At 46.5% G+C, this 11,735-nt stretch overlaps 1 protein-coding gene across 1 annotated transcript; it reads right to left on the bottom strand.

Moving 5' to 3' along the window:
* Positions 1-5,966: 5,966 nt before the first annotated feature.
* On the bottom strand, positions 5,967-11,251 carry LOC119459716 (sulfiredoxin-1). Its single transcript, XM_037721358.2, has 2 exons — positions 10,914-11,251; positions 5,967-6,354 (listed from the first exon to the last, which is right to left on the bottom strand). Exons 1-2 carry the CDS (start codon positions 11,184-11,186, stop codon positions 6,145-6,147), a joined length of 483 nt encoding a protein of 160 aa, XP_037577286.1. The 5' UTR covers positions 11,187-11,251; the 3' UTR covers positions 5,967-6,144.
* Between the last annotated feature and the right edge of the window lie 484 nt (positions 11,252-11,735).

Raw genomic sequence — 11,735 nt, forward strand, 5'->3', positions numbered from 1 at the left:
TCGTAGCAGATATCGAAAAGGCATTTCTGCAAATCGAAGTGCAACGTGAGGACAGCGATGCAATAAGATTTTTGTGGTACAGTCGCCCACCACTCAACGCTACCGACTTGCCAGATATTGAAGAATGGAGGATGACGAGAGTACCATTTGGCACGACAGCAAGCCCGTACTTACTGACGGCAACCCTACTCCGACATATCGATCAAGAGACGGGTGAGCTTCAAGAGAAAGTCGCTATACTGAAAAGTTCATTTTACGTAAACTCGGTGACCAGTGCTGGCACAGTAAAAGAAGCATTAAAGATAGCCACGAACGCTAAGAAAATAATGAAGGATGCTGGTATGAACCAGAGAAAGTGGTCGTCAAATTCAGGAGTGGTTCGTAAGGAACTTTGGGAGGACAATCCCAAGACCAAGATAAAGTACAGAAGGTATCGGGGTGCTATGGATGCCCACGAATTACAACATGGCAATATCGATGGGTGCAGTGCTGAATGCCGCCAATACGGGTGTCAGCACAAAACGGGTAGTGTTACAGGCATCCACATGAGTATTTGATCCTTTGGGCTTATTCGCCCCATTCGTGGTTACAGCTAAGATGCTTTTCCAAAAGCTTTGGGAAAGAGGACTAGGATGGGATCAATAGCTTCCAGAACACCTGGAAGAAGAATGGAAAGCTTGATGTTTGGATATCCCCAGCCTACGGGAGTACTGGTTCCCGCGTTGCCTTGCACCCAGTCAAACAGCTTCATGGCAAATGGACATCTTTTGTGATGCAAGCCCGAGAGCATACGGTGCCTGCGCTTATCTGCAAAAAAGAGAGTGACATCGAAGGGGTGAGTGCCAACCTCATTTTTGCCAAGTCCCGTGTGGCTCCACTGAAGATAATATCTCTGCCGCGACTTGAGCTCATGGCTGCGTTAATTGGGACTTGAATGGCTGCTTACCTTCAAAGTGTAATAGACCAGCCCGTACCAGTGTGCCTGTGGTCAGACTCCACCATAACACTCTTTTGGATAAAGAGCACAGCTAAAGAATGGAAGCCATTCGTAGAGAACCGTGCGAGGGAAATACAAAGCTTGAGCAGTCCGGAGAAATGGAGGCATTGTCCAGGAAAAGATAACCTTGCTGATTGCCTAACAAGGGGCATGAGGGCAAATTCCCTGCCTGAAAGCGCGCCGTGGTGGAACAGACCAAATTGGTTGGTTGAGATGGATGTATGGCCGATAATGAATGAGGACACTTCGGAACTAACGGAATGATTAGCGTTAATTCGCTAATCTATGGAGAAAAGCGGAAGCGCATTGTGGAACTTGACAGAAGTATCACAAATGACGCCGTTGCTGCCGGCAGAGCAGTACAGTAGCTACGCACGACTATTGAGAACAAGTGCATGGATAATGAGATTTATAAGCACCTGTCGGAAACGAGCACGTAGCACCGATGCACATCTCACCTCAATTGAACTGTACGAACCTGAAAATTATTGGATTCACCACATTCAGGAGATGGGTTTTGCACAAGAGATTGCTGCCCTTAATCGAAAGAAGAGCTTACCTCCAAACAGCAACGTCACCATGTTTCAGCCTTTCCTCGACTCTGAGGGGCTTCTGCGTGTGAAAGGTCCCCTGCAGTTCTCATCGGTGCCTCACGAGACAAGGCAGCCAGTCCTACTACCAAAAGAGCACGCCGTCACCAAGCTTCTTGGAAATGACGCCCACCTCAGGACACTGCATGGAAGTGTGCAGGCGACCATGACAGAGCTGCGAGAATGTTTTTGGATACAAAGTTGCCGCCAGCTTGTGAAAAAAGTCATCTCGGGTTGCCGGATATGCCTGCGGCACCAACTTAAGCCAGCTACTGCACCAACGGCGCCCCTTCCTAGTGACAGAGTGAACTGCAATCAGGCCTTTGAAGTAGTCGGCATTGATTTTGCCAGCCCCCTGTATACAAAGACGAGAAACGACAGTGCGAAGAGCTACATTGCTCTCTTCACCTGTGCCACGACGAGAGCAATTCACCTAGAATTGGTTTCAAATTTATCCTCTGAATGTTTTCTACTGGCACGCAGGCACTTCATCGCTCGCAGAGGGCTGCCAACAACAATATACAGCGACAATGCATTGACATTCAAGAAAGCTTCGAAAGATATCCAGAGACTGTGGAACATCCTACGAAGTCGCGAAGCGCAGGACTACTGCAGTTTGCAGCGAATCACATGGAGGTTCATCATAGAAAAAGCCGCCTGGTGGGGCAGTTGGTGCGAACGGATGGTGAGATCTGTCAAAGTTTCCTTGCAGAAAATTCTCGGCTGCCAAAGCCTCACTTTTGAGGAACTTCTTACAATACTGGCTGACACAGAAGCTACCATCAACTAGCGTCCACTGACATATGATGGACAAGAGCCTGGCGAGGAATCAATTCTGACTCCATCTCACCTGTTGACAGGGAGTTGAGTGGTAAGTTTGCCTGAAGCAAGAGCCGTAGCCGTAGCGTAGAAGAAGGGATTTCCTCCTAAAGAACCGACATTGGTCGACGTTGGAAGTACCGTCGATCACTAACAGATGCCTTCTGGAAACGGTGGTGAAGAGAATATCTGCTACAACTGCGGTCCGCGCACTGCATATCATCGAGTGAAACCAATGCCCTCAGGACGGGCTACCTTGTCATCTTTCAGGAAGACCACTCACCACCACATACCTGGAAAACTGGCCGCATTGCTGAGTTGTTCAAAGGGCGGGACGGAGCCGTGCGGTCTTGCGTCGTCAAGTTGCCCTCTGGCAAGGTCGTTCGGCGACTGGTACAGCTTCTGTATCCACTGGAGACTAACCTAAAATGAGCGACGCTCATTTGGGGGGGGGGGGAGGATGTAAAAAAATACAGAAAAGCGGGGGACCAGTCTTCAGCAGAAGGCGGGAGAGCAACCCTGGCAACGAAGAAAACCGCAAGCGATGAGGAAACCCTCTCCCCAACTCGAATGGAGCGACGGCAGCTCGGACCGACGGGGAGAGCGGACCAAGGGACAGACAAAAGAAGACGTCTTTGGATTGATGCTGTGAATACAGTTAAATGTTGCCTTTGTTACCAAAGATTTCTCGTGTGACTTCCTGACGAGTTTCCGTCAACGAAGTGTATTCCACAAAATACGACATTTCCGAGACGATATGCACAATAGTTAGCACCTTTCCTGCACACCATATTCACCGAGTCAATTAGTACAGCCACGTTACCTGCGGACTGGTTATGCGCAAAGGTTACCCCTATTCACAAAGGAAAAAATTACACTGGTAGATAAATATCGGCCAATATCACTTATAAGTTACTGTTGCAAATTACTCGAGCATATAATTAACAAAGAAATCATGATACACTTAGAACAATCTTTTATGCCCAATGCAACATGGCTTTAGAAAAGGATTATCTAGAGTAACACAATTTTTTTAAAGATTACTAAAGACTTCGCTTGAGCAATTAACGATAGGTCACAAATCGATCCTATATTCGTTGATTTTTCAAACGCGTTAGACCGCATCATACATCTTAAATTGAGAAACTTAGGTCTATCTGTACAGAACCAAAATTATTAGCCTGGCTGTCGAATCGCACAGTATGTGACCATTAATAATACTAATTCTGATTTACTTGAGGTATACTCCAGAGTACCACAGGGATCAGTGTTAGGGACAGTATTGTTTCTTATTTATATCAATTACCTTGCTAACTGTGTTGAAGGCATGAAAGTGCAGTTATTCACTGATGACCTGGTTGTGTACGCCTGTGTGCGTGATATTGATGATCAGAAGCTTCTAAAGGCTTCTTCAGATAACATTACCCAATGGTGAAGCTCATTGGTGAAGCTCAGCTTATTAAACCTGGAGTATGGAAATCAACACCAGTAAAACAAAGTGCATGACTATTACTCATAGAAAGTCGTCCATTACATTAATTTGTAAAATGGCAGGCTCCGCCATAACACAAACAGACACTATAAAATATTTCAGCTTAACCATTACAAGCAGCCTAAAGTGGAATGCTCACATAGAGAATATATGCACAAAAGCATTTAAAACGCTTGGGTTTATACGAAGAAAGTTGGCTGCGGCTCCTGCTTCCGTTAAGTTATCAGCCTATAAAACTAGTGCGTCCCATTCTCGAATATGGCAGTATAGTTTGGAACCCTCATCAGGTACATCTTGCAGACAGATTGGAAAGAATCCAAAATAAGGCATTATGTTTCGTCTATTCAAAGTATTCTCGTCGGGACAGCATCACTGCTCTTGGAAATGCTGCAGGCACCCCTACACTTGCTTGTCGGCGGCGGGTGGCAGCAATGAAGTTCCTTTTTTTTTTTTGCTTTATCATGATCGCATAAAAATAAATAAGCACGAGCACTTGAAATCACCACATCGACATTCCCGTAGAAAGTGTCATGATAAACATATCAGGCAATACGTCACACGCTGCGACACATTCAAATTTTCATTTTTTCCTGCTACCATTCAAATATGGAACGCTTTGCCCCAAGAAATTATTGGCATGGATAGTGTGGATAAATTTGTGGAGAGGGTAGAATACCTTCTTATGCTATAACTTAGTGATTGTGCTTTTTTCTACTTATGAGGCTTACGATTTGTTGTATCGGATGTTGATGTATCGATTGTCATTACTGATGTATACTTTGATTGTTGTACATTGTACACCTACGTGTACCTCCACAAGCACTCTCTCTAATGGCCTGTGTAAGGCTGACAGTATTTGTTAAATAAATAAAAATAATAATCATAATTAACAAAAAGAAAAAATATTTTGCGGAAACTTTTTCACCAATAAGGGGGGAAACACCAGGCAGAAAACAGGAAGTAAGCTTCCCCCCAAGCCACCTATGGCATCGTTTGGAATTTGTAGACAGCTCTCGTCATATGTGAACCATAGGTGCACATTTCATTTGCTTTACATCAAATGTGTGACACCAATGCAGCCGGAGATCTTGCATCGACCCGCCTTCTCTGACTGTGCTTTCAAAAGAAAGTGAGTCGCCTGCCGAACTTCTACCTCGTCCTGTGTTCCTGTTCTAAACCAACAAATGATGCTTGTTGGCTATCATTCAGTGTTGGCCGAAGATAGCCAGAAACCGCTTTGTACTCAATATCGAAATTTTGCAAAAAATATTTTTGTGGTATGTTGCCTGCGGGCAACATTCGTCACGAAGGATTAATAGGGGTATGGAAATATTCAAAGCTCTTGCATAACCAATAGAATTTCGCCCTATGCAATTCGGTCTTCAAATTGTCGCTATCCATAAATGCAAATATTTTTCAAATATTTTAAATCATATGGGCATGAGCAAACTTAAAATTGGATCAAAAGTGCAATAAATTTTACCCTGGCAGCCCGAATAGAGAAAAAACATGCGTTACATAATGAAACACGCTATAGAAGACGGCTCATGAATCCAGGCTTTTTCAGCTAAACCATTATCATTCACACTCGCAGAGAGCCCTGAATATGCGAACAAACTGCTTATTTGGTCCCAATTCTCGATGTGAGAGTAATCAACGATACATCATACTGCGCAATATAATCACAGTTCACTAATATGAATATAGTACAAAGACGTGAACTTAGTTTTATAATAATGGTGAAAAGTATTCGCTTAGATTCTGTTCAGGCATTTTTCACTTTGTATTCAATTCGGCCTCAAAAATTACTGTTTGCACACCCCTAGCCAATGACACCCAAATAATGCAAGTCTCAGTTCAGCTTTTTTTCACAGGCGAGATTCAGCGATTTCTGCTCAAAGCCTGCAAATTCAGCAAATTATTGAACCTAGAACAGTACCTTTAATGAGCGGGAAACCTAGGTTCTGAAGCAAAGGTCTGAATACTCTGTGGGGTACCTTGCCCACACACTTCTTACGTAATGATGCTCGTGGGCACACAGAAAACAAGAGATGTCTTTTGTATCTCTATACCTCTTTTATTAGTGGGATGCCTCGCAAGCAAATGATAAATTAAAATGGCTTGCTGTTTTTTCATCATGATGTGAGCTTTATACACATGAATGGCAGTTGAGACAGCAATAGCAATTAGGAACAATCCATGATTGGTAACTGAGATGTCGCGCCCGACAATAGGCACCACTACAATCACTTGAGGTCTGGCGTTGACCCTCCCAAGTAGAGAGCGAGGGCTTCAGGTGTTGACCGAATGAGTTTGGCCCGAATAGTTGTGCACCCAAGCCTGTAGTGGGCCTCAAATCTGTGGTTGCCACCAAAAGAGTAGAAGTAGTTGCCACCCTCACTACCCTTGATCCACAGTAGGTCCACAGGGGCAACCTGGTCTTTCGTGTTTGGGTTCTGCATCAGAAAATGCAAGGGAAGTTTGTAAGGGTGTAAGATGAGTAATAAACATAACAGCATGAATAAATTCATTCCAGTGAGTATTTTCTCGAAAAAGTGGTGAAAAGAATAAGAAAGCCTACTAAAATTGTCTTTGATTCATTCTATCAGGTTTAATGTCCCAAATGTAACAAGGGGCTTGAGGGATGCCACAGTGGTATGCTATTGGGAAATTCTGACCAACTGCGATTCACTTAAAAAAAGACATTAAACCAGCTTAGACTAATAAAGCTTTATGTCAAACCTTTTTCTTCATTTACATGGCAGAAAAATGTTGAGTGTTAGCCAAGAGAATGAAATGAGTCACTCTTGCATTTTTGCATTTCAAGCTCAAGCCATGGCACCCATGATGTCAGTGGGAGGTAGCAGACTCCAAAGTACTGTCTAGTTCGGTGACTTCTGTGCACAAAAATCTGCCAAATGCAATCAGGTTTTGTTTTTATATACTTTCAAATGCAACATGATCCCTCTTTAAACGTTTTAGTAACTCCAAACAGGTGCATCAAAATCTGTGGTACCACACGGGAGCTGGTGTGGGAATTCAAGGCTCTTTTTAGACTATGACGCTTGTATCACTGGGCGTCGCTACGAAATTTCATTGAGCTGTGGCAAGTCGTATATAGGCCAAACAGGCCGCTGTGTTAATGACTGCCTAAGGGAGCATGTTTTACCAATTAAAAATCGAGTGTTCACACCTGCCGTTCCATTGTGACTTGCATGGCTGTGCTCCACGGTTTCATGACACACGCGCGATAGTAAGAAGCAGAGAAGTGTTAGCACGTGAACTGCTCGAGGCGTATCACATAAGGAAGAGGGCGATGGTTGTATCGGTGTGCCTTCCGTTTCCCTCTACAAAAGTGAATGTCCGTTTTTAGATAACGGAGTGAGGTAGCTTGTGACACATACTGTGCCATGTCTTTGTGCACATATTTTTGGAAAGAGATATAATTGGGTGATGTGATGCAAATAAAACTAAAGTTTGGCGCCGTATCCTGTCTCTTTCTTGGTTTACCTCCTTTTTTCCCTTTGCGCCACAATTCATTCGTTTAGAAAGTTAACCTGTGTACGCCCTCCTGCGCTAGCAAAGTTTTTACAACACACTTTAAAATTAGGGCTGATGGAGTGGCGTCAGAGGTGCCAGCAAAATTTAAATTTTCGCATTCCGCCGGCAGCCGGGAGAAATATAATTTCATTGGACGATGAAGTGGTGTTAGAAGTGCCGGCGAAAATACCATTTTCGGCAGTGTGCCGGCAGAACTTGGCAAAATGTTATTTTGCTTTAAGGCAAATCTTACTTTAGATTAAGTGATGGAATGTAAACAGTGCTTAATTTAGCGAATATCAGTTGACTGACGCTAAGCCACAGCCGGGAAAATGGCGTTTCGATTTCATCGCGGCAGTCGCCGGCTAAATTGCACTTTTGCCAGCAGCTGCATCGACTTCGCCCCGACAGTTAAGCCAAATGGGTTAATTTTGCAGACTGACGTATCGAGCCTCGATCCCGATCGGTCGTAGGTACACAGTCACGTTAGGGTCTCAATCCGGATCCAGTGACTCGCGTGTTGCACTCTGAAGCGCTATCAAGTGCCCGTGTGACTGGGAATTAGGTGGGGGGACGAAGATACCTGCGTTCCGCTGGCACCCCCTAATGTAAAACTTTGTAAAGGTTGCGGATGGTGTTACCGCAAGGTGCATTGTCGTGGCTACAGTGCTCCGGTGGCGACGGTATGGTAATTTTAAAACTTAATTCAGTAGCAATGTTAACGAAAAAAAGTCTTATCGTGCGAAGACAGCCGATGTGTCAACACAGTGCGCACTCGGCCCGCAGTAAATTTTGATTGGCAGATATCTTGCAAAAAAAAACACCGCATATCCACGGGGTGAATGATGATGAGTGGGCGAAGCTCCGGAGGGAATCATCGGTAAACCGTAAATCTTCCGTGTAATTCGCCCAGTCTCGCCGCACTAAATCGAACGATTGACTTCCACCAATGACACGCGCCATGTGACGTCATTCCTATTTTATAACAGCGCCCTTCATTATAATTGCACCATCTCCCGCTTAAGGGGACGCTAGCACAAGCACGTTAGAAACGTGCAGTACTCTTTAGTAAGGGGGAGAGGCCACAGCGTCTTACGCAGGTGTTTACACATGCCGGAACGTGCACCGTGTTTGCCGACGCCATCACATGACTGCTGAGAGAGTATAACCCCCGTATTCATAAACGCTACTCGACTTGAACTTGACTTGCCACCGCCTTCAACGCGTTTCGAACACGCTGCCCAAGGCGGTGGCAAGTCAAGTTCAAGTCGAGGAGCGTTTATGAATACGGGGGTAAGGAGGAGAGGCCACAGCGTCTTACACCAGCTTCTTACACGGACCGTAACACGCTAGCACAAACGCGTTAGAAACACGCAGTCTTTCGTTAATGTTGGGTATTTACTGTCATCGTGGTGCGTGTGTCCATGTGCGCTTCGTGGTGTAGTGGTTAGCGCCGCGCGTTCGGAAGCGAGGGGTCCCTGGTTCGATTCCGTGCTACGGACACAACTTTCGGAATTTTTTTAGGGGCGAAGCTCCTTAGGGTGTGGGTCTGTCCCTCCTCTGTAGTATGTAGTAGTAGTCGTCGTAGTAGGTAGCCACTACTACTTTTATGAAAAAAAAAATTCCGAAAGTTGTGTCCAAGTTGTGTCCGTAGCGCGGAATCGAACCAGGGACCCCTCGCTTCCGAACGCGCGGCGCTAACCACTACGCCAGAAGCGCACATGGACACACGCCCCACGATGACAATAAATAAATTTGTCGCAGTTTCACCCGAAAGGTGAAGCACCAATTGCGATAGCAAATTAGTAGAGAGCTATACGGAGTAAGGATAGTAGTTTTATCAGCTGTATAAACTTGGTCATGCAGCAGCACTAGCAACGCGAAGAACTGTTGTCGACGCCGTCGGCGTTTTGCCTGCGTTCGCACCGAACGCGCGCGGCGTTTTTATATAAATACGTATTTGGTGCCGCAGCTAAACGTGGCCTCCCCTCCCTCCCGTCGCCCCACAGCCTTTCGCGCGTCGGAAAAAGTTGCGTTTGCTCTCTATATATGGAAAGGAGGAAAGAGACGCTTAATTCTATGTGCTCCCTCAAGGGCTGCAGAAGATAGCGTCAACCTTTCCCTTTCCCCACGAACCACTTACTACTACTACAGCCCTTCAGGGAGCACGGCGCAGAACGCGCGTTTGCTCTCTGACGTGCGTTCGCTCCCCGTGAAAGCGCGCGTTCCTCGCGCCCTTTCACTCGTACATACAGCGTCCCGAGCGCGGCGACGACAACGGCAGAAATCTACTTCGGAGTGTCCATATAATTGCTATCGCAATAATACCCAACATTACCGAAAGACTGCGCGTTTCTAACGCGTTTGTGCTAGCGCGTTACGGCCCGTGTAAGAAGCTGGTGTAAGACGCTGTGGCCTCTCCGCCTTACCCCCGTATTCATAAACGCTCCTCGACTTGAACTTAACTTGCCACCGCCTTGGGCAGCGCGTTCGAAACGCGTTGAAGGCGGTGGCAAGTCAAGTTCAAGTCGAGGAGCGTTTATGAATATACTCTCTCAGCAGTCATGTGATGGCGTCGGCAAACCCGGTGCACGTTCCGGCATGTGTAAACGGCTGCGTAAGACGCTGTGGCCTCTCCCCCTTACTAGAGAGTACTCACGATTCTAACGCGTTTGTGCTAGCGTCCCCTTAAGCGGGAGATGGTGCAATTATAATGAAGGGCGCTGTTATAAAATAGGAATGACGTCACATATGGCGCGTGTCATTGGTGGAAGTCAATCGTTCAATTTAGTGCGGCGAGACTGGGCGAATTACACGGAAGATTCACGGTTTACCGATGATTCCCTCCGGAGCTTCGCCCACTCATCATCATTCACCCCGTGGATATGCGGTGTTTTTTTTTTTTTTTTTCATAAAAGTAGACGTGGCTACCTACTACGACGACGACTACTACTACTACATACTACAGAGGAGGGACAGACCCACACCCTAAGGAGCTTCGCCCCTAAAAAGTAGCCAAGGCGGGATTCGAACTAACGTACGCCTGTTCTCAAGGCGAGGGTCGTAACCACTAGGCCATAGAGCCACGCTTTATAGGAGGCGTTGTTCCAGAACATGCATTCATGTGCACCATATGATTGCGTTCCGTGCCGGCACAATACCCACTTCCATTTCACAAAGCGCCCTTTGAGCGCTTTCCCACCATTTACAAATGCTCTACTCTGCAACGTTTTAACTCCCACCCACTATTCATCAATCTAAGCATATTCACTGAAAGTCGCCCCTCGCAAGCCCCACACAACCTGGAAAAGCCCGAAGATGAGACCGCGGCGAAGATCACTAACGGCTGACGCCGTTAAACTGCTAACACGTGGGAGCTAGTAATCGCACTAGGTGCAGAAAGATTAGAATTTAAAGTAGCACGGACACTAAGTAAGTACTGGGCAGTATAATTTAAAATTTTTCATCCACTTACCTCAAGAAGTTCTACGATTCCTCTAACCTTGTCTTCATCGTAGTGAGCAACAGGAAGAGGCCGCGTTATGTCATCCAGAGGCACTTCGTGTACTTTTGTGATATTAGCACCATGCACACTAGAAATGTTTGCGTTGCCAGAAGCGCTGTTCACGATGACAACATTCTGCATATTTCCTTGCCCAGCAGCTGTGACCAAAGAATTGAAATCAAGATACAAAACTGTTTTACCGGAGGCATCCACCCCTTCCGCCATCACGTCGGCTTCCGCCATTTCGACGCTTCAACCAAATTGGACCTTTGACTTGGTCTGACAGATGCCTGCCGCGTGAGCCGAGAAGCTGGTTCCTCCCCTCTCCTCTTTCCTCCTCTCCACCGGCGTCAGCTGCGAGCGCAAGCTGCGGCAGCCGCTCCAAACCTAAATCATGCGACCCTGCCTCCGAGATAACAACGGCGTTTGTTACGATCCCGGAGGCAGGACCCGCAGCATGGAGTTTTTTTCCGTCCTCCATGACCCGCGGTCTCTCGTCAAGCCATTGGTCGAGCCAACGCGTTGGTCGAGCGCGTGCCAGCGATAGAGTTTCTCACTAAGCTTTATAGTGTGAAACTCTATGGTGCCAGCCTCGTAATCGTCACTAGAGTGACCTAGAATATGGGAGAGTGTCCAAAGCGCCACGCGAATGCATGGGAGGAGCGAGGACCTTTTTGTGTGAACTCCCGCGCCGCGGCGCTGCTGTACCGGACTGTACCGGACGCGTACCGGACCTGGAGGACTATGTTAATAGTCATGGCTAGGTGGCGTATGCCACCGCCCGGTTTAAAG

The sequence above is a fragment of the Dermacentor silvarum genome, chromosome 7, assembly GCF_013339745.2.
Source record: "Dermacentor silvarum isolate Dsil-2018 chromosome 7, BIME_Dsil_1.4, whole genome shotgun sequence".
Classification (NCBI taxonomy): domain Eukaryota; kingdom Metazoa; phylum Arthropoda; class Arachnida; order Ixodida; family Ixodidae; genus Dermacentor; species Dermacentor silvarum.

Coding starts and splice junctions, on each gene's coding strand:
- LOC119459716 (XM_037721358.2), bottom strand. CDS start 11,186: ATGGCGGAAGCCGACGTGATGGCGGAAGGGGTGGATGCCTCCGGTAAA. Junction 6,355..10,913: donor GAATCGTAGAACTTCTTGAG/GTAAGTGGATGA, acceptor TTTCTGATGCAG/AACCCAAACACGAAAGACCA.